Below are 27,470 nucleotides of genomic sequence, written 5' to 3' on the forward strand. Positions count from 1 at the left end.
AAACTTGATCAGGCTCTTAATACTAAAATAATATTACACTCAATCGGGTTAGACACCTACTCTCTCATCACTAATTCATTGCGCATCTTTGCATTTAATTGATTTTTTTGTACCTTTTGGTAATTTATTCCCAAAAATCCAATTCAAAACAGATCCAAGCTGAGAAGACAGGTCATACTTCCTATCTTGGGCTCAATCAAACAAGATCCAAGTTGACAGATTAAGACATTACACCCCCTCCTGGGCTCAATCTGAGCTTCATCTTAACCAAAAGGCCCAGATGGTTTTTAAAAATTTGCTTCAAGTGAAGCCTCAGCATAACCTCATTGGCCAAGATCAGATACAAGGTTACACTTGATTTTAGCCATAAGATCGAGAAGTGATAAGGATGAGACCAAGCTGGATCAAGCTATTCGTTTATTGACAAACAGGTCACAGTTGAATAAAGTTTATACAATTTCAAAACTGATGAAGTACAGTTGTCTAATGGAATATAGAAACATGTTGCAATTATAGAAAATTCATTTTGTTGAACAGTAAAATTCAAGCTTTTTTTTACACTGAGATTCAAATTTCAGTATAAAATCTTTCAGTCAGTGGCTGTTCATTATTTTGCCATTTACATCTCTTCTGGATCCATCTTTTGTTTCTTTACTTGTCCCATTCTCACTCCATTCGGCTCTGACCCACCAACTCTTTTTGTCATTCAATGTCTCCTGGTTCTGCCTTGTTACAGACCTTCCCTTTTGTCTTTTCCTTCCTCCCCCACTTGATCTTCCTGAAAGCTATATTTTCTCAATTCTCAACCTTTTCAGAATTTACTGTTTTTAATCTAAAAGGCTCATGTTTTGACGCTGGTCTCAGCAACATTATTCCAGCATCTGTACCAGTTATTGAGTGCTCTGCAGTCCTTGTATTCAGTTGGTGTCTTCATCCATGAAACTGAATACTGCTTACAACATCGTAGTACAGTTCTCTTACATTGGTTTGTCAGAAATGGTGGTTCTCCATTTGTTCAGTCTTCTGCTCCGATGATATTCAGCACGGTGCTGTGAGTGTTCCCTGTTTATACCATTGCACAGGACATCACCGCACAGCCACACAGCATTATGTACAATTTAGTAGTAGGACCAGTAGGGAAGACTAATGATTCTCCCAGCAATATCCTTCCTCCAATTTTTAATTCTTCCAGTCTGTAAAGCAAAGTTTATTTATTAGTCACAGGTAAGGCTCACATTAACACTGCAGTGAAGTTACAGTGAAATCCCCCTTGTCGCCACAGTCCGGTGCCTGTTCGGGTCAATGCACCTAACCAACAGGTCTTTCAGAACGTGGGAGGAATCCGAAGCACCCAGAGGAAACCCACATAGACACGAGGAAAATGTGCAAACTCCACACAGACGGTGACCCAAGCCGGGAATCAAACCCGGGTCCCTAGTGCTGCAAAGTACTAGTGCTAACCACTGTGCTACTGTGCCGCCCCACCAGATGGATCTGTGGAGAGTGCAGTGATTCTCCCACCAATATCCTTCCTCCAGTATTTAATCTTTTCAGTCCGATCATTTGTAATGATAAAGCTTAAAATTTCTTAAAGTTCTTACAATTTCTTATTTAAAGTTTTTTCAATTTCTTGTTTAAAGTTCCGCAAGTAAATTTTTTGGACTGAAAATAACAGGTATCGATGTCTCCTGTGGATTCCGTACCTCATCGCCCAGTCTCTCTCTTTAGATGCCTTAATAGTACCAGCCATGGAATTCTCATAATTTGGAAGTATTAATAATATCCTTAAGAACATTCCATGGGGCTGCACAGTGGTTAGCACTGCTGTCTCACAGCGCCAGGCACCCGGGTTTGATTTCCAGCTTGGGTCACTGTGTGGAGTTTGCACATTATCCCCATATCTGTGAGTTTCCTCTGGGTGCTCTGGTTTCCCCTCACAGTCCAAAGGTGTGCGGGTTAAGTGGTTGGCCATGCTAAATTGCCCCTTACTGTCAGGTAGACTCGCCAGGATAAATGCATGGGGTTATTCTTTCAGCCAATCTTTCTCAAAATGTGTGTTTTTTATATCAATAATACTCATCAAAATTGTCTATCTCCTTCAAATGTATCAGCCTTTGATATTTTGCTTCACATTATCTATTCCTCATTCTTTTCCTCTCATTATTTGAACCCTGAAAGAAAACATATTTCCAATTCTATATTGACAAATGGCTTCTCTTTTAATACAATTACGAAAAGTTTTTCAGGTCTTTCTTTCCCTTGTGAACAAAGCTGGTCATCTTCATCTATTTCAATTCCTATGTTCGTTGTAAACACTGCCAGTTCTTCCTGACTCCTGGATACTCTGACTAGTTATTTCCAGGGCTTTTTCACTGACGATCATAATGTCTCAGTTAACTCTGCATTGTTTCTCCTTCTTCGTAGTTGGTTAAGTGTTCTGTAATATTGTTGTCTAGATTACATTTTACTGCATCAAGGTCAGAGACATTATTTGCAGCATTTGAAGTGTCTGTTTGGAAGGAACTCTGTTCTTGTTTAGTTGTGGTTTTGTTACCTTCCACTGGGACATGTGAACTTTTTAACCCACTCGGAAAAGGCTCCAGGATGAGATGAGGGTCAGATTTGCTCAGATCCTGTTCCACATTATTATCCATGGCTTCTGGATGATGGTGAGATGCGTCGGTCTCCAAAAACAGTTCTGCTGAAACACACACCCAGTACAGAGGCATTAAAAAAGATGAATTTGAAGACATGAAGGAAGCAATCAATAAAAGAAGGCACATGAGAACTACGAAACTAAATTAGCAAAGAATATAAAAATAATTTTTGAGGTTTTTCAGGAATTGATCATAGAAGGAAAATCAAGAAAGGGACAGGATAGGAAAAGGGCCACTCAGGGATACACATGACTAAGGGTCAGTAATGTTGAATAATTACTTTGTCTGTGTTTACCAGGGAAATTAAAAGGGGAAAGATCAAAATAGATATCAAGACATTGAAGATGAAAGGTGGGAAATAATTGGTAAACAAATCAAATTTAGTACAAAGTGGTCTGGATGGATGGGGCGGCACAGTAGCACAGTGGTTAGCACTGCTGCTTCACAGTTCCAGAGACCTGGGTTCAATTCCCAGCTTGGGTCACTGTCAGTGTAGAGTTTGCACATTCTCCTCGTGCCTGCGTGGGTTTCCTCCAGGTGCTCTGGTTTCCTCCCACAGTCCAAAGATGTGTGGGGTCAGGTTGACTGGCCATGCTAAACTTGCCCTTAGTGTCCTGATTTGCCCAGGTTACAGGGATTAGTGGGTATATATGTAGGGATATGAATGGGATTGTGATCGGTGCAGACTCAATAAGCCAAATGGCCTCTTTCTGTACTATAGGGTTTCTATGATTATATCCATATATATTATGAGAAGTTAAGATCGCAGAGACACTGTTAGAATTAAATAAAAACTCATCAGCAAATGGAATAATGCCAGAGGACTGAAGAATAACTATCACGATTCCAATACATAAAAGAGGACATTAGAATATGTCCAAGGGTCGAAGGAACAGTGAGTTTATGAGGCACAATAAAGATAACCCTTACTCAAAGATGTGGCTAAAAAAATGCCTAGGCCAGGATTTTCTTCTCCTGTACATGTAGGAGGGGTTTGGCAGAAAATTTTACAAGAATATCAAAGTCGCGTTTCACGTTAATGTCAAAGCAGGAAGCGATTATGTCAGTGGTAGGCTGCCTTTCCCACTGGCCAATATCAGGAACTTCATTCTAATATATTTGCATACCATTTTTGGGTCCATGCGTTAGAGTCATACCCCACTCCCCCACCTCACACAGTCAAAAAAAATCTATCCATGACGGTGTGATGTCAGACTGACATGATACGTGACTGGGCACCTGGTGAGAAGTACTCCAAGAGGAGCTCAGAGATGAGTGCAGAGCTCAGTTGGGAGAGGGTAAAGCTAAAGATGCCAGGGTAATGCTGGTGTAATGTCAGAAGGGACTAGTTTTGTACTAGAGGGTGCAGTTGGATGGAGAATATTCTTGGTATGCTCATGATGTGTTGGGTGGCCCTTAAAAATGGCACCCAGATCATCAAACTGGTGAGTTGATGTTGGGGCAGGTGAATCAGAGGCTGCCCACCAGCAATGCAACTTGGAAGCCCTGCTTTCCATTCTCCAAAGTCCTGCACTATACGGTGGAAAACGTCATCATTGCCATCAGGAGGCTCAACACCACTTTTCATGCCTGACACCAGACTTTGTCAATAGCAGAAAAAAATCCCAGACCAAAAAACATGTAGTTTACATGGATTTCAAATGAAAATGTAAATTTCTGGTGAATCTTATTGACATTTTTGAAGAAGTAATAGAAATTGTGAACAAAAGTGATAACCTATTTGAATTTTCCAAAAGTCTTCAATACAATGAGCAACATTTTCTGGCCATTCACACCAGCAAGTTCTTTCGGTCCCGCCTATGGTGCACCCCTGCTGTAGGTTTCATGGCAGTGAAGAGTGCTTTCAACGGGAAACTCCAGGGTAGGGCAAGATCCATTCGCCAGTCAATGGTGGGCTCTTCCTGTCACCATGAAACACGCAGCAGATTGCTCAGTAAAATTCACCCAATGTTAACATTTGGAAATCTCAAGACTTGGACCAGTGCATGTAAAGTCAAGGTAAAGAAGAAGAGTGGATAGTAAAATTAAACAGAAAACAGAGAGTAAGGGTTAAAGGCATCAAGAATAATTTGGTCATAATTTAGATGCTTCAGAAAATAACTTTAAGTTTTAAGAATATAGCTTTTATGTTGGTGGTTAAAAGGTTTAATTGTAAAGGAATAACAGCATCTGGCTAAGAAACTGCAAGCAACCCTGAAGTCACTGTATTTCAAACCAGCTTGAAGTTAATTACACTTCAAAGTTAACCGGTATTTATCTTGCAAGATCAGAGCAATGGGTGTAACGATTTCCATAGAAACCCTACAGTGCAGAAAGAGGCCATTCAGCCCATCTAGTCTGCACCAGCAACAATCCCACCCAGGCCCTGTCCCGTATTTACCCGCTAATCCCTCTAACCTACGCATACACTAAGGGGCAATTTAGCTTGGCCGATCCACCTAACCCGCACATCTTTGGACTTTCAACAGTGGATGCCCTATTGTTAAGGCTCAGGTGTTGCTGAAGGGTCTTTACCTGCGTCAATAAAAGATTTATGTTTAGTATGAAATTTTCAGATAATAAGAAACTGAGAGATTGACAAACACGAGAAATTCTTTGTGCACATATTCATGTGCAACATATATATGTTCATGGGATGTGGCCACTGCTGACCAGACTGGTATTTATTGCCCATCACTAACTACCATCAAGAAGATGGTGGTGAACTGTTTACTTGAAATGTTGCGTGTGGTGTAGCTACACCCAGAGTGCTGAAAAGGAGGGAGTTCCAGGATCCTGACCCAGCGGCAGTGATGGAACAGCAATACAGTTCCAAGTCAGGATGGCGATGGATTGAGGAGAAATTATAGGTGTTGATGTTCCCATGCATCCAGTGTTTCGGCCCTTCTAGGTTGTAGAAGTTGTGGGTTTGAAAGGCACTGTTGAAGGAACCTTGGTGAGTTGCTGCTGTATATCTTGTCAATGATATACACTGTGCAGATACCTAGGTGGTACCTTGTGTCTTGATTTTTGGTGAAGCTGCACTCATCTAGGCATGTGAAGGGTTTTTCATCACTCCTGGCTTGTACCTTGTAGATGGTGGACAGGCTTTAGGGGATCAGGAGAAAGTTACTCTCTGCAGTAGTCCCAAACTCTGACCGCTCTGGTAGCCACAGTATTTAATGGCTAGTCCATGTTCATTTTCTGATCAAAGCTAACCCGCAAGATGTTGACAGTGAGGGATTCAGCAACGGTTATGCTATTGAATGTCAAGGGCAATGGTTAGATACGCTCTAGGTTAGTTTAGATGGATTAGCCATGGTAGATTTGTGGGGTTATGGGGTGAGGGCCTGGGTAAGACACTCTGTCAGAGAGCCAGTATAGACTTGATAAGCTGAATGGCCTCCTTCTGCACTGTAGGGATTATGTGATTCTATGAAATCACCCAGGTTTATTTTAAGAGAAATACAACTGAAAATTGGGAAGCTATGTTAAACTAATATACATCCTCGTTTAGATCACAAAGAACAGAGCACACAATCCTGGCCTTCATATTCAATAGAGTCAATTCATTCGCACTGTCCCCCTCAGTTCTATATTCCCCTCTGTGTTACATATTCCAAGTACTGGAAATTCTCCATTCCTCACCCGATTCCCCAGATCCAGATTGTCCGTTCTCTGATTCTTTTTTGGCTCTCTGTGGCCTTTTCCAGATGGCTATTGCGATTATTCCGAATATAGCAGCCAGTATACTGATTATTGATCCAGCTATAATTGCAAGTTGTGAGTGCCCACCACTGCTTTCTGGTGCTTCTGAAAAACATTGAAATAATATCAGTGTTGTCTTCGTTTATTAGCAGTTCTATGATAGAATAAAGACAAGAGGTAACCAGACTATGTCCCAAGATTTAAAGTAAAGTTTTGGGGTCAGTGTCACTGTGTTTCTTACCTGCTGACAGAAAACACACAATTTTCATTGAAATTAACGCTGGTATTAAGTTAAAAAATGATTGTGGGTCTCAGATTGGAGAAAGAGGTAGTGAAGAGGATGATAGGATCCATTGACAGGCAGCAATGAAAACATTATAGACACGCATCAGCACCGAGTGCAGAATCTAGGTTCTCACTATACTGCGACTCAGAGGAACATGAGTCAATGCTGAGGGAGTGCTGCACTGGTAGAGATTCAATACTGAGGGAGTCCTGTACTTGTCACAGGGTCAACACCGAGAGAGTGCTGACTGTGGGAGCATCAATAGAAACATAAAACTAGAAGCAAAGAGTAGATCATTTGGCCCTTCAAGCCTGCTTCACCATTCAATTTGATCATGGCTGGTCATCAAATTCAAAATCCTGATCCCTCTTCCTCCCATATCCCTTGATCCCTTTAGCCCCTAGATTTCTTCTTGAAATCAGACAACTTTTGGAACTCATCTCATTCTGTGGTAGTGAATTCCACACATCCAACACCTTCTGGGTGAAGAAATTTTTCCTCACGTCAGTTCTAAAAGATTTATCCCTTGTTCTCCAACTATGACCCCTAGTTCTGGACTCCCCCACCATTGAGAACATTCTTTCTGAATCTAACAAGTCTAACCCTGTTAGAATTTTATAAATTTCTGTAAGATCCCCTCTCACTCTTCTGTACTCCAGTGAATATAATCCTAACCAACTTAGTCTCTCCTCATACAACAGACCTGACAGCCCAGGAATTAGCCTGGTAAACCTTCACTGTACTCCCTCTATAGCAAGGACATCATTCTAAGGACACGAAAACTGCACACAATACTCCAGGTGTGACCTCAACAATACTCTATACAATTGCGGCAAAATATCCCTCTACTCAAATCTATCTCTATGAAGGCCAACATACCATTTGCCTTCTTTACTGCCTGCTGTACCTGTTCGCTTACTTTCAGTGACTGATGCATGAGGACACCAAGGTCTTACTGAGTATCCACCTCTATCAATTTACACCCGTTCAAGTAGTAATTTGTCTCCCTATTATTGCTGCCAAAGTGGATAACCTCACATTCATCCACATTAAACAGCATCTGCTATGCTTATGTCCACACAATCAGCCTGTCCAAATTATGCTGAAGCATCTCTGCACCCTTCCCACAGCTCACCCTCCCACCCAACTTTGTATCATCTGCAAATTTGGAGATAATACATGTAGTTCCCTCTTCCAAATCATTAATATGTAATGTGAACAGTTAGTGTCTGAGCACAGATCCTTGCGCATCCCCACTAGTCATTGAGTGCCATGTGAAAAAAGACCCATTTATGCCAACTCTTTGCTTCCTATTTGCTAACCAGCTTTCGATCTATTTTACGACTCAGTGCTGAGGGAGTGCCACACTATGGGAGCATCAATGCTGAGGACATGCTGCACTGTCAGTGGATCAACGTTGAGGGAGTGCTGCACTGTCGGGAAGAGTCAATGCTAAGGCTCTTCTCCACTGTGGAAAATCTATTTTGATGGTGTGCTGCACTGTCAGACTGTGTGCTGCTCTGTCGGTGGGTCCGAGCTGCGGGGATGCTGCACTGTCGGTGGGTCCGAGCTGCGGGGATGCTGCACTGTTGGTGGGTCCGAGCTGCGGGGATGCTGCACTGTCGGTGGGTCCGAGCTGCAGGGATGCAGCACTGTCAGAGGGCCAGTGCTGCGGGGATGCTGCACTGTCAGAGGGCCAGTGCTGCGGGGATGCCGCACTGTCAAAGAAACCATGATGATGCAGTATTGAACCTTTGCACAATGCTGAAGGAGTGCTGCACTGTCAAAGGATCAATTCTGACAGAATGCTGCACTGTTGGATGGTCAATGCCGAGGCAGTGCTGTGCTGACGCAGAGTCAAAGCTAGTGGAGGGAACTGTTAACAAATGGTATCATCTACGAGTGTAATTAGACAGAGATTTTGTAAGTGTGAACATCTGGTATGCCAGTTGTCTGACAACGCCAGTCCAATGCCGGCATACCCACATCATGCCAGTTGTTGGCAGTGACGATGGGCCTAGTGTTAGGGGTGGCTGGATGGTGAGTGCTGCACTAGTGCTGCATTGCCAAAGGGTCAGTGCTGCGCAAATGTTGCAGTGCCGAAAAACATAGAACACAGAACAATACTGCACAGTACAGGCCCTTCGGCCCTCAATGTTGTGCCAAGTTTTGTCCAAAACCGAGATCAAGCTCTCCCACTCCCTATCATTCTGGTGTGCTCCATGTGCCTATCCAATAAACACTCGAAAGTTCCTAAAATGTCATAAGGACATAAGAACATGAGAAATAGGAGCAGGAATAGGCCATCTCGCCCTTCGAGCCTGCCCTGCCATTCAATAAGATCATGGCTGATCTGAAGTGGATCAGTTCCACTTTCCTGCTTTCTCCCCATAACCCTTAATCCCCTTGCCTACCAAAAACCTATCAACCCGCATCTTAAATATATTTAGCGAGGCAGCCTCCACCACTTCAACGGGCAGAGAATTCCAGAGATTCACCACCCTTTGAGTGAAGAAGTTCCTCCTCAACTCCGTTCTATACTGCCCCCCCTTATCTTGAGGCTGTGCCCTCTAGTCCTGCTGTCCTTTCCGAGCGGGAAGAATCTCTCCACCTCTACCCTATCCATCCCCTTCATCATCTTATACGTCTCAATAAGATCCCCCCTCATCCTTCTAAACTCCAACGAGTACAAGCCCAGTCTATTCAGCCTCTCTTCATAGTTCAACGCCCTCAACTCCGGTATCAGCCTAGTGAACCTCCTCTGCACTCCCTCCAAGGCCAAAATATCCTTGCGCAAGTGCAGCGACCAAAACTGCACACAGTACTCCAGCTGCAGCCTCACCAGTGCCCTGTACACTTGCAGCAAGACCTCCCTACTTTTATATTCAATCCCCCTCGCTATGAAGGCCAGCATCCCATTTGCCTTCCTGATCACCTGCTGCACCTGTAGGCTGGGTTTTTGCGACTCATGCACAAGGACCCCCAGGTCCCTCTGCACCGTAGCATGCTGCAGCTTTTCACCCTTTAAATAGTAGTCCCTCCTACTATTATTCCTGCCAAAGTGGATAACCTCACACTTGCCAACATTGTATTCCATCTGCCAGGTCCTCGCCCACTCGCTTAGCCTATCTAGATCCCTCTGCAGACTTTCTACACCCTCCGCACAATTTGCTTTTCCACTTATCTTTGTGTCATCAGCAAATTTCGTCACCCTACACTCGGTTCCCTCCTCCAGATCATCTATATAAATGGTAAATAGCTGAGGCCCCAGCACCGATCCCTGGGGCACTCCACTAGTCACCAACCGCCAATCTGAATATCACCCATTGACACCTACTCTCTGCCTCCTATTTGACAGCCAATCCCCTATCCATGCTAACACCTTACCCCCAACTCCATGCCCCCTAACCTTCTGAAACAACCTTTTGTGCGGCACCTTATCAAACGCCTTCTGAACATCGAGAAACACCACATCCACCAGTTCCCCTCTGTCTACCGCACTAGTCACATCCTCATAGAATTCCAATAAATTTGTCAAACACGACTTCCCCTTAACGAATCCGTGCTGCATCTGCTCTATCAAACAATTCTTCTCAAGGTGCCTCGCCATTTCTTCTTTGATGACGGATTCAAGCATTTTTCCTACAACAGACGTTAAACTAACCGGCCTATAATTCCCTGCCTTTTGTCTGCTACCCTTTTTAAACAGCGGCGTAACGTTAGCTGTTTTCCAATCTTCCGGCACTTCCCCGGAATCCAGCGAGGTTTGGAAAATAATCACTAAGGCATCCACTATCACTTCTCCCATTTCCTTCAGAACCCTGGGATGCATTCCATCCGGTCCTGGGGACTTGTCCACCATCAGTCCCGCTAGTATATCGAGCACTACCTCTCTAGTGACAGTAATCGCATTCAGGCCCTCAACTCCTACCATCCTTCTATCTTTAATACCCGTCTGACTCCACTATCACATCAGGCATTGTACTCCACACCCCAACCACTCTCTGAGTAAAGAACGTATGTTGGACATCCCTCCTATATCTCCCACCATGAACTTTATAGTTATGCCCTCTAGTAACAGCTACGTCAACCTGAGGAAATAATCCACTCTATCTATCCCCTTATAAACCTCTACTAAGTCGCCTCTCATCCTCCTCCGCTTTAAAGAGAAAAGCCCTAGCTCCCTCAACCTTTCCTCATAAGACCTACCCTCCAAACCAGGCAGCATCCTGGTAAATCTCCTCTGCACTCTCTCCAATGCTTCCACATTCTTCTTATAGTGAGGTGACCAGAACTGCACACAATATTCCAAGTGGTCTCACCAAAGTCCTGTATAGTTGCAGCATAACCCTAAGGCTCTTAAACTCAAACCCCCTGTTAATAAATGCTAACACAATATAAGCCTTCTTCACGGCTCTATCCACTTGACTGGCAACTTTCAGAGATCTGTGGATACGAACTCCAAGATCTCTCTGTTCCTCCACATTCCTCAGAACCTTGCTGTTGACCCTGTAATCCCCCTTCAAGTTTGTCCTACCAAAATGAATCGCCTCACACTTATCAGGGTTAAACTCCATCTGCCATTTTTCGGCCCAGCTCTGCATCCTATCAATGTCTCTTGGCAGCCCTCCACCTCATCCACTACTCCACCAATCTTGGTGTCATCAGCAAACTTACTCACCCTTCCTTCAACCCCCTCCTCCAAGTCATTGATAAAAATCACAAACAGCAGAGGACCCAGCGCTGATCTCTGTGGTACACCGCTGGTAACTGATCTCCAGTCTGAAAATTTTCCATCCATCATCACCCTCTGTCTTCTATGAGACAGCCAGTTACTTATCCAATCGGCCAAATTTCCCTCTATCCCACATCTCCTTACTTTCTTCATGAGCCGACTGTTAGTGGTAGAGCCGGTGCCAGGGCGGGGATGGCGCCGATGATGTTTGTGTAGTGGGTGACAATGAGGTGGTTCAGCGGTGATGATGGGGGTAATGTAATGGGATATGATGGGTTTAGTATAGAGGGTAATGATGGGCTTAGTGTAGAGGGTGATGATGTGAGTTGTGTAGTGGGTAATGAAGGGAGTGATGATGGGCTTAGTGTAGGAGATGATGTAGATTGTGATAATGGGGGTAGTGTAGGTGATGATGGATAGGGTGATGATGAGGTAATGATGGTGTAGAGTGTAGGGTGTTACCGTAGGAGTGGTTTATGGCGCAGCGATGGGTATAGTTTAGGGGGCGATGATGGGGTTTGCCTTGGTGTGATGATGGGGGAGTGTAGAGGGTGATGATGGGTTAGGAGTGATGATGCAGATAGTGCAGGAAATGATTATGCGGTTGTGTAGCAGGCAATGGGGAGGTCATATTTAAGAATGGAAAAATAGAGTATGAAAGTAAGATAGTGGCGAACATGAAAACTGATTGCAAAAGTTTATATAGATATGTACAGAGAAAAGATTGACAAAAATAAATGTAGGCCCCTTACAGTCAGAACTGGGAGAATTGATAATGGGGAACAAAGAAATGGCTAAGGAGCTAAATTTGGAATTTGCTTCTGTCTTCACAAAGGAAGACATGAATAATGTACCAGAACTTCAGAGAGAAACACGTTTTAGTGAGGAGCTGATGGAATTCAGCATTAGTAGAGAAATGGTTTTGCGGAAATTGATGGGATTGCCAATAATAGAAAGACAGATGTTTACTTTAAAAGTGTGCCAATTGAGAATGGTGGATATTCAGTGAGACCTTGGTGTCCTCGTGCATCAGTCACTGAAAGTAAGTGCGCAGGTACTGCAGGTAGTAAAGAGGGCAAATGGTATGTTGGCCTTATTGGGGAGAGGATATCAGTATAGGAATAGAGATGTTTTGGTGCAATTGTATAGGACATCGATGAGGCCACACCTGGAGTATTGTATGCAATTTTGAATCCTTATCTGAGGAAGCATGTCTTTGCTATACAGGGGGAATAGCAGAGGTTTACCAGGCTGATTCCGAGGATGTCATATGAGATTAAAAAAAAAATCGGTTAGGATTATGTTCGCTATAATTTAGAAGATTGAGAGAGGATCTCAAAGAAACTTTTAAAATTCTAACAGGGTTAAACAGGGTAGTGTAAGGAGTGATAATGGGGGTAGTGTAAGGAATTATGATATGGTTTGTCCAGCGGGTTCCGATAGGAGAAGTTTAATTGGATCACAGTCATCACTTTGTTTTTTACATCCTATTGAGAATGACAGGGGAATTAAGGGTTACGGGGAGAAAGCGGGAAAGTGGAACTGATCCACTTCAGATCAGCCATGATCTTATTAAATGGCAGGGCAGGCTCGAAGGGCTAGATGGCCCACTCCTGCTCCTATTTCTTATGTTCTTATGTTCTTATGACTATCCAGAGATAAAAACAAAATAAAATGAGAAAAAAAGAGAGGGATGCTCAAAGACCAAAACTGGAAGGAAAACCATTCTTGTATTCTTCCATCCAGATTTTGGTGTTCAAGTACAATCTGTGTGAAACTAAATCATTGACTGTGTTTACTGACATAATTGACCGAAGAACTGAAAAAAGCTATCCTGAGTTAGTCTCAATCATGTGAATTCACCACAAAACTTTTCTATCAACTTTGGTCCAACCTTTTGTTCAGTCTATATGAAGATTAAAGTCCTCCATGATTAGTACATTACTTTAGTTACAGGACTACAGATTTTATCATAATGATCTGCCCAACTATATAAATTTTGTTTGGGGCCCAGAAACATCTCCAATTGGATTTTCCCTGACTCTTGCTACTCCTAATCTCCCCCAGTACTGCTCCCACTTCTGAGCCAAGATTCATTCTTTCGTTCACATGTGTCTGTAATTCTTCACTATACGGGCTACTCCTTCTCCTTTTCCATTCAGCCTGTCTTTCAAATTATGGGGTACCATGCAATATTTATTTCCTGATACTGATCGTCTGATAACCATGTTTTTATAATTGTGATTATATCAAATCCATTTACCTCTATTTGTTTCACTAGTTCCTCCATCCTTTTACGAAGGTTTTGTGTAAACTATTCTATAAATGAAGTCTATACACTGTTGCATGATGGCTGTTAAACAGTCTTGTCACTTTTTGTCCAAACTGTTTGCCATAAGCCAAATTGCCTCAACTCCTCTCTCTTGCTTTCTAAATGTCCCTTCACCCACTAAGTCCCACATTTTGCAGACAAGGCACACACTGCTATTTCTCTCAAACTTTAGTTATTTATTTGATTTGTTAACTATTTGTTACCAATTCGGTAATATAATAGCATTTTTAGGCTCTGAGCTTGAAAATAGAGAAAGAACACTCATTAACCACTCGAGATGCCAATCAAAAATACTCTGTCCTCTAACTGCTGGGTCCCCTTTCAGGCATGCTTTTATGAAGGATTCAAGCCATTGTAATATTAAACATGCATTTGTCAGCATAGTATTTAAGAATCCCATTACCCAAATTGAAGATCTGGGGCAATGGGATTGAAAAAACATTGCACTTTGAAGTGGCTGAAAGAACTGTGTGATATTAACCATTTGTCTGATAAATTTACTTGAACAACTATACAACACTATAAACCTATTCAAAATTGGTTTCCAATTCAAAATTGGGCTGTGCAAAATACACAGCCTCAAGGTTTCCTTGTCTCCCCTCTGTCATTACATGTTCTTTCACACAAACACAAACACATCCAGTACCACTGCTTACCCCACTGATGGATCTTGGGCTCTGCCAGGCTGCTGTGTTCAATTTGACAAGAATATTGAACCTCATCCCCAGCATTAATTTCAATCACTTTCTGAATCTGATGGGTCTCATCGTGGTTCGGTCGAATCCCTGAGGATAGTGTCTCAGACATTACCTCTCCATTCCTTAGCCAAGTAACCTCAATGTCTGCAGGATAAAACCCAGTAACCAGGCAGGAGAGAGTGAACAGCTTATATTGACCAATGGGCTCATTTCTCGTGATGAAGACATCAGGCTGAACTGTAATGGAATGAGTGAAAGCACAAAAAATATAATAGATATTAAATGAAATGGAATTTTCACAGCAACTTCATTGCCGTGTTAATGTAAGACTACTTCTGACACTAGTAAATAAACTAAAATAGAATGGTTTAATTGATCAGTGAAGTTAGATCAGAATGTGGGATTAAAACTGAAATAAATACCTTTCCTATTGAGGTATTCTTTTCCAAAATATAGACGTGATTTTAAACGTTCAACTAGTTCTACTTCCATCAACCATTTCCAAAACGTGTTCCAGGATTCATCAGAATCCCATTTCTCCTTAGTCTTCACTGCATTGTGATGTGTTGCGACCCACCTCATTCTGTCTGATTCTAAACTAATATAGTCCTTTCCATCAAATCCAACACTCATCGATCTCTTAATGGAGCCATCGTCACTGACCTCAACGTTCCTTGTCCATTGCAGAATGTGTATTCCTGTCATTGATCAACAGAGAAAAAGATTAGATTGTTAATGGAAAAGGGTCCTTATTTCATTAGTGGATTTCTCAATGGGTTCATATTGTCATATATTATAATATTGGACACATTTTTGGGCTCAGTATTACAGGAAGAAAATGCATTGCAATAGATCCATCCATGAGCTCAGTATTACAGAAATTTTTCTGTGGGTTCTGTATTACATAATAAATCTTTCTACGGGTTCAATAATTTTTTTCTTAATTTTATGGAACGTGGGCATCACTGACTGTGCAAGCATTTATTGCCCATCCCGAGTTTCCCTTAAGTACGTGTTGGTGGATTGCCTTCTTGAGCTGCAGTAGTCCTGGAAGTATAAGCACATCCATAGTGATGTTCAGGTGGGAGTTTCAGGAGTTAACCCAGTGATAGTGAAGGAACGCAATGTACTTCCAAGTTCGGATGGTGAGTAACTTGGAGCGGAACCACCAGGTAGTGGTTCCCAGGTATCTGCTGCCCTTGCCATTCTAGATGGTAATGGTCATGGGTTTGGCAGGTGTTCCCGAAGGAACCTTGATGAATTCCTGCAGTTCATGTTGTAGACGGTACTCACAGCTGCTACTGTTCATCACTGATGGACAGAATGAAGGTTTATGGAAGGGATAGCAAAAACTGTGTTTTGTCCTGGATGGTATGAAGCTTCTTGAGTGTTATTGGAGCTGCATTCATCCAGGCAACTGGAGAGTATTCCATCACACTCTTGACTTGGGCCTTATAGATGGTGTACAGATTTTGGGGAGTCAGATCAATTACTCGCTGCAAGGTCCCTAGCCTTTGGACTGCTCTGGTCGCCATATTATTTACGTGGCTAGTCGAGTTCAGTTTCTGGTCAATAGTCAATCTCCAGCATATCGATAGTGTGAGATTTGTGATGATAATGTCAATGTCAAGAGGCGATGGTTAGATTCCCTCTTGTTTGGGACGGTCATTATCTGGCCTTTACGTGACACAAAATGTTACTTGCCATTTGTCAGCCCAAGCCGGGATATTGCCTAGATCTTGCTGCATTTGGATATGAACTGCTTCAGTATCTTGTCAGGGTATGAGATCAGAAACCCCAAGATATATTGTGAAACTTGTGCAATATTATAAGACTTTCTGTGACATGGGTTATGCATTTATTGCCTATAATTGTACACACCCGCCTCCCTCCCCCACTTCCTTGTTGTGCTAACTGGTAGCCCACTGTGTATCGCATCTGTTGTGTATATAATCTCAGTTCAGCCATTTCTTGGTTAACAGCCTCCAGTGCTTTTGAAGTGTTGTTTCTCAGGACTATTAGTTCACAAACAGTATGATTCCTATTCTTTGCACTAATCACTCCTGCTGCCCCTCCCAGAGATAAGGTTCCAAGGAATTCGTAGCCCATTGTGCCCGGGGCTTCCCAATCAGTGCAGAATTTCTTGTTGATAGCCTGAGTTACTATTCTCCTCCGTAAATGCCCCTTCTGAGGGCATGGAACTGTCAGTTGTCCTATTATTCCTACTGCAAAATGGTTTGGGAGGTTTGGTGTTTCTGTCGTATAAGTGCCATTGAAGAGGAACACATATCCCTTCTCAGCCCGGTAACATTTAGTGTCTTGATTATGAGTTTGTTCATACTGCCAATTGTTTGGTTTACTTGACTCCCCGTTTGATTCCACCACCTGGTAAGTATCAAATGGGCATGTCCATTTGGCTGAGCTTACGTGAGTTCCATTGCACTGTCCACAAATGAGCTGTCTTCCTGCGGTTATATTCAGACATCTCTGTTCATCACAACTGCAAGTAAACTGACCCCTATTTACCCGACAATGTTGACGGACACACTGCATCTGGAATCATTCTTGGGGACCAAGGCATTGGCATATCCCCATCCCTGCTCCATAAAACAGATAGCTTGCAGTATCTGAACAAGCTTTTCCTCCCACCTGTTGGAACCCCCTGCACACAGGGTCTGTGGGATTTGCAAGTTCCACACATCTCCCCTGTATACCTCTTTAATATTTGCCAATTTGTCCCTTACAGGATGCATTTGATGTATCTACAGTATATAAATCATGAGGGGTCCACCCAGGGGTGTCTACACAAAGGGCTTCTACTGTTTGTGCTAACGGGTAACATTTAGTTCGATTCCCGTGTAAATGTAAGTGAGCTTTGTAAAACAGATTATCCTCCAATCCAGTCAAATTTACAGTCGCGACAATGCCAAGTGTCGAGACATCACAATGGAGTATTGTCCTCAGCCTAACCACCTTCAGCTGCTTCATCAGTGACCTTCCTCCAAAAGGTCAGAAGTGGGAATGTTTGCTGATGACTGCTCAATGTTTGGTATGATTCACGACTCCTTAGTTTGTGATGATGCTGTGTCTTTTATATCAGGCTTCTTGTAAGGGGTATGTTTAAAATTCAGCTATATTTAGAGCGCTGATTTATTTATGCTCCGTCGAGAATGCAGGATAATGACTGATTTTAGCTAACAGTGTGTTTGTCTAAAAAGAGTTAACGCATTGGTATTTGCTTAGGTTTCCTTTGGGGTTTCAGAGAAGGGTGTTCATTAGGTTGATTGACAGAGTCATGTGTTAATGGGCGGAGCTAAGCTTGCAGATGAGATGCCCGGTTCTGAAAGAAGCAAGAAGTGTCTTTCTATCTGTCTGTCTGTCTCTCTCTTTAGATTTGCTGTTTGGGGTTGTCAGAAGACCGGTGTCTCTATGTCTCTCTCTTCCCCCTCTCCCCCACCACCCTCCAATTAATTTGTTATAGTTAAACTGTGTCGTTAAGTAAAGTTTGTTTTGAAAAAAGCTTTCCAGTTTGTCAGTAGAATCACATTGGAGTGAAACATCATATCACCACACTAATGCCAAAAAAAACAGCCAATAGTTGGGGTAGTCTAGAGAACAGCCTGATAGCTTCAGACAGGGGCCCAAGAAAGGAAGTAACTGACTGGATTGGCTAGTGGGGGCAAGGGTCCGTGGAATCTTATTTATTAGATGGATTGGTCATACACATTTCAATTGTAATTGTCTGTTGTCTAATTGTTGGCTGCCTAAAAGACTGCTACAAGGTTATGGTAATGAGAATTGTGCCAAGGGCCAGTGTATTCATCGAGGAAGAACCCATGATGAAGATCCCCGAAGACATCAGAAGAAAAGAAGAAAATTGACCTCTACATGTGAAGATGCAGCTGTTGGTCTAGGGATTATTAAAAGTAATAATAATCCGGACAAAAAGAGGGGACTTTAGTGGGAAAAATCACAAAGATGGCTACCTGGCACATAAAAAAGTTACCTGGGAGAGAGACATTAAGCAGGCATTGACTTTTAGCACAGACAGCTACTTGAAACTAAGAACATGCAGGACAGACAGTTATTTAAAGTTAAACATGCAAGAATCAGATACTGCAGGAAGCCAGTAGAGAACTTGAGGCATTTCTAATAAGGACAGACCTAGGACAATAAGGAGATTAGCCATAAATGGGAAAGGGAATACATAAATGCAGGAAAACCAATTACTGTATGTATAGACTGAATTAAGTTATTGATAGTCACTGATAGAGGAAATGTATCCATTCTATGAAGCAATACAATGTTAAATGTCTGTATATGTCTGGCTGTAACGATGTGTTAAACTATTGATCCTACTCAACTATAACAATGTGTTAAATGGCTAATGCCCAGACTATCCATTGTCTGAAAAGTATAAAAATAAACCGCTCCTACTGTATTATTGAGGGAAGGTAGCTGCCCATTCTGCAGAATGCCAATGCCTTTTCTCCACAAAGCTTTGTTAAATAAAACTGTTTGTTGCACTCCCAGTCTGACTCCAAAGTGGTAATTTCCCACAACAGCATCAAGATGATTGACTTGCAACCACCATAACCATCTTCCTTTGTGCCAGATATGACTGATTTTCCCATTGATACTGCTCCTGGAATGCTCTCCTGCATTCTTCATTGACCAGAATTGATCCCTTACCTTGGTTATAATGGCAGAGTGGGGAATACGTCGGGCTATGAGGTTATAGATTATGGTTGAGTACAATTCTGCAGCTGCTGATGGCCCATAACACTTCGTGGGTATCCAGTTTTGAGCTGCTCAAAGTCTATCCCTTTTAGTGGTAGTGCCACACAACCCAATGGAGACTTTCCTCAATGTGAGGCCAGGACTTCATCTCCACAAGGACTGTATGATCTTAACTCCTACCTATATATCTGTGGCAGGCAGGTTGGCAAGGCTGAGGTCAGGTATGTTTTTTCTCTTTTGTTGGGTCACCAGCTGCAGACCCAGTCTATCAGTTATGCCCTTTAGCACCCTCAGTCTCTGGTGGTACTACCAGCCACTCTTGGTGATGCATATTAAAGTCACCCACCCAGAGTACATTCTGTCCCCTTGCCATGCTCAGTGCTTCCTCCAAGTGGAGGAGAACTGATTCATCAGCTAAAGGAGGGGTGGTATGTGGTCATCGGTAGGAGGTTTCCTTGCCCATGTTTTTAAATGTATTTGCATTGAAGATCTTAACATTTTTACAAACAACACAAACTCTAACACGAACTCCAAGAAATTTCAAAAACCTAGTACATTGTAGAGTGATCATTATTCCACTTTTACATACAGAAAAGACCAGCAAATGCTCAGACCAATGGCTCAGATGCCAAGGATTCTTACACCATGCCAAGATTGCAGTACAACAGACTTCACCTATCCCCAGCCAAATCAGAGGCCCTGTCATCACTGTAACAAATCAGAGCCAGTAGTAGCACCTCATGTAATAGCACTTAGTTAATAGATGCCAGACAAAAAGCATACCAGGAACAGAATCTCACAAGAAACAGGATATTGCACCCCCCTCCCCCGCCCCCCCAAACACCCCAGGGGAGCCCAAATCTTCAGAAGGAGTGTAGTCCAGCAGCACCCTAAAGGGGACATCTCAAGGGAGGGTCATTTACTCCTCCACCTGATCCAGATAAGCTCAATTACTATTGCCCCAACCTACTCAACCAAACTAAATTAGGGTCAGCAGTGTATTAGAATAGGGGCCAACAGGCTGAGAATACTCACATCACTATTTGTACATTATACATTGAACAAAGCAAATTACCCCTATTTCTAGATACTCCAATGACAGAAAGAAAATAACCCATCTTGACCAGGATACGTGACCTTCACTGGAGACAAGCCATGATTCCATAATTCTAAAATAACAGATGTACAAAAGAAAATGTGACAGTAATAGTTCTAATGGGAATTTTCTTCACCCATAATGAGGACTTGTCAGGCCAGATCAACCACCTCTATACCAAACCACCTACCAGCCACCCTGCTGTAGCATTACTCATCTATAAAAAAAGTGAAGGGTACAAAAAAAGTGTACTCTCTCAGCATAAAAGAAAGGATTACAGCACATGAAAATAGGTAAATACTGCACAACACATTTTTTTCCACAGTACAACAGAATGGCATGGTGGCACACTGGTTAGCACTGGGTTCAATTCCTGACTTGGGTCACTGTCTATGGAGTCTGCACATTCTCCCTGTGTCTGTGTGGGTTTCCTCCAGGTGCTCCAGTTTCCACCCATAGTCCAAAGATTTGAAGGTTGGGTGGATAAGCTATGCTAAGGTCTCCCTCAGTGTACCCAAACAGGCGCCGGAGTGTGGCGACCAGGGGATTTTCACAGTAACTTCATTGCAATGTTAATGTAAGCCTACTTGTGACACTAATAAATAAACTTTAAGATAAACTCTACCGAGGAAATTACCTTCTCAACTGACAAGATTCTCTTCTCCACTTTCTCCATTCTCTTTAGGATATCTCATAGTTCATCAACGTGAGCACCAACAATCTGTTGTGGAGCTGAGACCATTGTCCACAAATTCGCCCAGAATGGCAGCGATCAACTCGTCACCAATGGCATTGCTGAAGTGCGGACACAGTCACCAGTGAAACCGCCACTGCAAACTGAGTCCCACACTGGCTGTATCCGACTACCTCAATCAAACAAGGAACTCCCAGACTTAACTTGGCTCCCCATTGCCAAAATTTAGCCAGGATCTTCCAAGAACATAGCACAGATTATACACATCAGGATCAAATAACTGTGTGTTGATCATCAGGATGAAAAAAAAGTTTAAAAAATGAGTATATCAGCACTTGCAAAAATGCAGCCTCTCGCACACTTACCTCACTTGGCCCCATCTCCTTTCCCATATTTGACCTGGTAACATGAGACTTCTTGGCATCCAGAGTCAATTTGAGGATTCACAGGGTAGAACATAGAACATAGAAAAACTACAGCATAAACAGGCTTTTCGGCCCACAAGTTGCACCAATCATATCTCTACCTACTAGACTTACCTATAACCCTCAATCCTCCTAAGTCCCATGTACTCATCCAGAAGGAGGTAACCCCTCCTGACTGTATACCACTGTGCCACCGCCAGCTCTGCTGGATTTGTCCTGCTGATGGGACAGGACATATCCAGGAATGGTCATGATTGTGTGTAGGACTTTGTCTATAAGGTAGACTTTGTGAATATCGGACAGCTACTTCACTGTCTATAGGACAAGTCTTCAAATTGTGGCAGTAGCCCCCAAATGTCAGTAAGGAAGTTTACTAGGCTATTTAATATTAACAACATTGCTGTGGGTCTGGAATTACAAGTAGGCCAAACTAGATAAGGATGGCAGATTTCCTTCCCTAAAGGACATTTGTGAACCAGTGGCATTTTATGACAATCGAGAATGGTCAATGATATTTTATCCAGTTTTTAAAGAAAATTTACCATCTGCTGTGGTGGGATTCAAATCTGGATCCCCAGAGTATTGCCCTGGGTCTATGCATTACTAGTTCAATGACAATTGCACTGCACTGCTGCCTCCCCATTACAGTAATGACTTGATGGTATCGGTAGCCTGGGGAATATGCCAGGCCATTAAGTTACAGATTTTCATCAAGTACAATTCTACTGCTGATGGCCCATAGTAACTCATGGATCTTTCCCATTTGGCATGATGGTTGTACTATAAAGCAAAGTGGAAGATATCCTTAGCATGAATACCAGTCTTGGTTTCCACAAGGATCATACCATAATCACATCTACCAGTACTGTCATCAACAGATGCATCTGCACATCGTCCCCAGATTCCTCTGCTCCTGCACCTTCTTCATAATTGTACATTTTATTTTATATTGTTGTTCATTCTCCAAAAATATATCAGCTCACATTTTCAGCATTAAATTTAATCTGCTATTTGTCCACCATTCTATTGGCCCTTGGTCTTTATCCTTTTGAAGTCTATCTTGAACCTCCTCACCGTTCACAATACTCCCAACTTTTGTGTCATTTGCAAACTTTGAAACATTTTCCATTTGCACCCAAGCCTCGGTCATTAATATATATCAGGAAAACTAATGATCCAAAGACCCCAGGATCTCCACTGTATTGCTGGGGTATCTGAATAAAATCATTTAGGTTGATGTGTCAGGATGAGAAACCAATTAAAAAGGCATTTCAAATCCTGGGGCTTATAAATAGCAATATAGGTCTCAATTTTCCACGTCCCACATAGCATGTTTCACTTTGGTAGAGACTGCCCGCCATTGACTGGTGGCAGAATCTTCTGGTCCCTCTGCTGGCAAAAGGGTCCCCATCATTAGGAAACCCACAGCAGGGGTTCATCATCGATGGGACCAGATGACTCCCCCCGGTAAGAGTGGCTGAAGAATTCCAGCCAGTGTGCCAACGCAATACAAAAGATAAACCTTTACAAAATAACTAATTCACACTCAACTGGAGTACTGTGTTCAATTCTGGGCACACATTATAGGAAAGATGTGAAGATATTAGAGAGGGTGCAGAAAATGTTTACAGAATACTTCTTTCAATCACAGGGAATAATTGGACCTGGGTGTATCTATATGCGTTGATCATTGAAGGTGACAGGATAAGTCATGAGAACAGTTAATAAAACATAAAGTATTCTGGGCCTTATTAATAGAAGCATCGAGTACAAGAATCTTAGAATCCCTACAGTGCAGAAAGAGGCCATTCGGCCCATCGAGTCTGCACCAACCACAATCCCACTCAGGCCCGACCCCCATATCCACCCACTAATCTAACTTATACGTCTCAGGACACTAAGGCCAATTTTAGCATGGCCAATCAACCTAACCCACATATCTTTGGACTGCGGGAGGAAACTGGAGCACCCAGGGGAAAATCATGCAGACACAAGGAGAATGAGCAAACTCCACACAGACAGCGACCCAAGCCGGGAATCGAACCCAGGTCTCTGGATCTGTGAAGCAGCAGTGCTAACCACCGTGCTACTGTGCCGCCCTATAAAAATGAGGTTATGCTTAACTTACACAAGACATTAGTTTCACCTGAGCTGGAATATTGTGTACAGTTCTGGAGCCACACTATAGGAACAATGTGAAAACATTGGAGAGAGTGCAAAAGAGGTTTACAAGAATGAAGTTTCTCATCCCTGGAACCAGTTATGAAAACAGATTGGACAGGTTGGGATAGTTCATCTGGGAGAGAAAAAAACTAAGAGGAGAGTTGATAGAGATATTCAAACCATGAGGGACTGGACAGATCAGAAAGGGAGAAACCGTTCCCCTTTGTAAAAGGGTCAAGAGGGAGAGGGCACAGACTTAAGGCGATTTTCAAAAGAAGCAAACTATTTCATGCAGCAAGTGGTTGGAGTCTGGAATGTACTGCCTGGAATTGTGCTGAAGATATGATTCAACTGAGGTACTCAAGAAGGCATTATCTTAATAAAAACAATGTTCAGGGGTACAGGGGATGGTACTAAGTCATGAGGCTACTTTAGAGAGACGGTATGACACGATGGGCCAAATAATCTCCTTCTGCACTGCCACTGTTATTCTGTGAATTAGGCTTGTTCTCCTCACAGAAGAATGAGAAAAAAAGGTTGAGCTTTGATAGTGATGCACAAAATCTAGAGGGGGTCTAAATACATAGAACATAAAACATAGAACATAGAACATTACAGCACAGAACAGGCCCTTCGGCCCACGATGTTGCGCCGACCAGTTAAAAAACAATGACCCACTAACCTAAACCAATCCCTTTTCGTCCATAAACCTATCCACGGATCTCTTAAATGCCCCCAAACTAGGCGCATTTACAACCGCAGCAGGTAGGGCATTCCAATCCCTCACCACCCTCTGGGTAAAGAACCTACCCCTGACGTCTGTCCTATAACTACCCCCCCTTAATTTAAAGCCATGCCCCCTCGTGCTAGCTTTCTCCATCCGAGGAAAAAGGCTATTACTGTCCACCCTATCTAAACCTCTAATCATCTTATATGTTTCTATAAGATCCCCTCTTAGCCGCCTTCTTTCCAGTGAAAACAACCCCAAATCCCTCAGCCTCTCCTCATAGGATCTCCCCTCCATACCAGGCAACATCCTGGTAAACCTCCTCTGCACCCTCTCCAAAGCCTCCACATCCTTCCTGTAATGTGGGGACCAGAACTGCACACAGTACTCCAAATGCGGCCGCACCAGAGTTGTGTACAGTTGCAACATGACGCTGCGGCTCCTAAATTCAATCCCCCTACCAATAAACGCCAAGACGCCGTATGCCTTCTTAACAACCCTATCTACTTGATTACCAACTTTCAGGGATCTATGTACACATACACCTAGATCCCTCTGTTCATCCACACTCTTCAAAGTCCTCCCGTTAGCCCTATACTCAACACATCTGTTATTCCTACCAAAGTGAATTACCTCACACTTCTCCGCATTAAACTCCATCCGCCACCTCTCGGCCCAGCTCTGCAACCTGTCCAAGTCTTCCTGCAAACTATGACACCCTTCCTCACAATCTACCACACCTCCGACTTTGGTGTCATCAGCAAATTTACTAATCCACCCAACTATACCCTCATCCAGATCATGAATAAAAATTACAAACAGCAGTGGCCCCAAAACAGATCCCTGAGGCACACCACTCGTAACCGAACTCCATGACGAATATTTACCATCAACCACCACCCTCTGTCTCCTATCTGCTAGCCAATTCCTGATCCAATTTCCTAGACTACCCTCAATCCCATACATCTGCATTTTCTGCAGAAGCCTACCGTGAACCTGATCAAACGCCTTACTAAAATCCATATATACCACGTCAACTGCCTTACCCCCATCCACCTCTTTGGTCACTTTCTCAAAAAACTCAATAAGGTTAGTAAGGCACGACCTACCCGCTACAAAACCATGCTGACTATCTCCAATCAATTCATTACTCTCCAAATAACTATAAATCCTATCCCTAATAATTTTTTCTAAAACCTTGCCCACAACAGATGCGAGACTCACCGGTCTATAATTCCCGGGGAAGTCTCTGTTCCCCTTCTTAAACAATGGGACAACATTCGCTATCCTCCAATCTTCCGGTACTATACCAGAGGCCAACGACGACCTGAAGATCAGAGCCAGAGGCTCTGCAATCACTTCTCTTGCCTCCCAGAGAATCCTAGGGTAAATCCCATCCGGACCAGGGGACTTATCTATTTTCAAACCCTCAAGAATATCCAGCACATCCTCCTTATCAACTGTAATACTGTCTATTCTACTCCCCTGCAACCCAGTGTCCTCCTCAGCTATATTCATGTCCCCTGGTGTTTCCACTGGTGGAAGGGTGAAGGATCAGCCAACACCAATTTTAAGGCAAAGTAACCCATAGCAACATAATGAGAAATCTGGGCCGGCCATGTCTATATTGATTGCAGTCTTGTATTTTAATCACAAAGTTTTGAATTCAAGTTCCCTCTGGGGCTTGAGTTCAAAAATCCAGGCTGACACTCCAGCATTGAGAGAGTGTGCTGTACTGCTGGAGATACCGCTTTTGGATGAAATGTTAAACCAGGCCTCATCTGCCTACTCGGGTGGATGTAAAAACCTGATGGCAGTATTTTGAAGTAGAGCAGGGGAATTAGCCCAAATATCCTGGTCAAAATTTAACCCTGAATCAACATCTATGACAAGATTATCTGTCATGATCACATTATTGTCTGTGCCAGTAATTCCAGCATTGGCTGCCATATTTCCTGCACTTCAAAAGTATTTAATTAACTGTAAGTGCTCTGAAACATCTGGTGGTCATGAAAATCTCCATTTATGTGCCAAATTTTTCTTTTTAAAAACTTTGTTACAAAGTGTATGGTTTGAGTCTTCCTGAGGGTGTATTGGAGGCTAATACAATCAAAGCTTTCAAAAGGAATTTAGATCATTAACTCAACAGGAAAAGCCAACATGACTACATCAAAAGGGTCAGGGAGTGGGAATTAGCAAAGTTGTTCTTGGTTTGAGCTGATTCAGACACAACAGGCTGAATGACTTCCTTCTCTGTTGCAATCAATCTATGATCCATTGTTGCCACATTTCTGGTATGTAATTCGCCTGTCCACCATATTGGGTGCGTGGGCACCTGTTTTATACATATTTGACAGATGTGGCTAGGATGGTCCAAGCACTGTACACCACTGTACACACTGCAGTAGAACTGTTGTTAGGTAAATATCTGGTATCAGTTAAATAGGCAGTTAATGAGAAATCCAGAGTCACTAATCTTACCGGATGTCTGGTTTGTCCCCTTCATTATTGTCCTCAGATTTTCCTTAGCCATGACAGACAGTTTATTTCCTTGGTTTGTGAGATATTCCCAGTACTCCCCATCAAAACAGTCTACCATCCACTGCTGCCGGGAGACTGTACGGTGGCTATCACTGTCGTAAGCTGTCACTGGCACGCCATTGATCTTAGTTACACCAAAATACTCAGGTAACTCAGTAATGCCAGATGTTGCCACAAACACCGTGGTAATGGAGTTAGTGTCTGTATGAAAAACAACGAAAGAGACAAGTTTATTTACATTTACAAACACCATCACCTAACCAGGTGACGTTCACTCACAAAGCCCAGAGAGAAACATAAAAACACAGAGACAAAAGAAGGAAAGGGGGAGAGAGAGAGAGAGAGAGAGAGCAACAGAGAGGAATAGATAGAGGAACAGAGGCAGACGGACCCAGGAAATTAGATACAAAAACCTCCATCAGTTTAATATTGTGACACACATTCCGGTTGTGACACACATTGTTTTCCTAATTTACTGCATAGATCCTGAGCTGTAGCAGTGATAGAGGGAACGAAAGGCTGAATTCTGCCCTTACCGGAAGAGATGCTGGAAAAACACAGAGAGATGTAGAAAAGGATCAGCAACATTCTGGAAATCCCTGCTCCAATCGGCTAGAAATAACAATTGCTGTTTATAGACCGAAGAAATCTATCCAGACTCAATTTAC

General features: G+C 42.8%; 1 protein-coding gene across 3 annotated transcripts; it reads right to left on the reverse strand.

The window, feature by feature from the left end:
* Positions 1-417: 417 nt before the first annotated feature.
* LOC145348029 (class I histocompatibility antigen, F10 alpha chain-like) lies at positions 418-27,470 on the reverse strand. 3 transcript variants are annotated; one of them, XM_080196142.1, is made up of 7 exons: positions 27,339-27,470; positions 26,743-27,003; positions 14,839-15,114; positions 14,375-14,653; positions 6,306-6,467; positions 2,555-2,701; positions 418-1,193 (listed from the first exon to the last, which is right to left on the reverse strand). In XM_080196142.1, the coding sequence occupies exons 1-7, from the start codon at positions 27,388-27,390 to the stop codon at positions 1,180-1,182; spliced, it is 1,191 nt and encodes a 396-aa protein (XP_080052268.1). In that variant the 5' UTR covers positions 27,391-27,470; the 3' UTR covers positions 418-1,179. The 3 variants fall into 3 exon arrangements, with proteins under 3 accessions (XP_080052268.1, XP_080052267.1, XP_080052266.1); XM_080196141.1 differs by having other exon boundaries at positions 2,555-2,698; positions 6,306-6,470; XM_080196140.1 differs by having other exon boundaries at positions 6,306-6,470.

Source organism: Carcharhinus amblyrhynchos, chromosome 9, assembly GCF_965287045.1.
Source record: "Carcharhinus amblyrhynchos chromosome 9, sCarAmb.v2.hapA, whole genome shotgun sequence".
Lineage (NCBI taxonomy): Eukaryota > Metazoa > Chordata > Chondrichthyes > Carcharhiniformes > Carcharhinidae > Carcharhinus > Carcharhinus amblyrhynchos.

Excerpts from the sequence above, each read along its gene's own strand:
- LOC145348029 (XM_080196140.1), bottom strand. The coding sequence starts at position 27,390 with ATGTTGCTGATCCTTTTCTACATCTCTCTGTGTTTTTCCAGCATCTCT. Across the intron at positions 27,004-27,338 it reads TTTTTCCAGCATCTCTTCCG|ACACTAACTCCATTACCACG; the intron begins GTAAGGGCAGAA and ends TTTTTCATACAG. Across the intron at positions 6,471-14,374 it reads GCCCAAGATCCATCAGTGGG|AAGCACCAGAAAGCAGTGGT; the intron begins GTAAGCAGTGGT and ends AATGTTTTTCAG.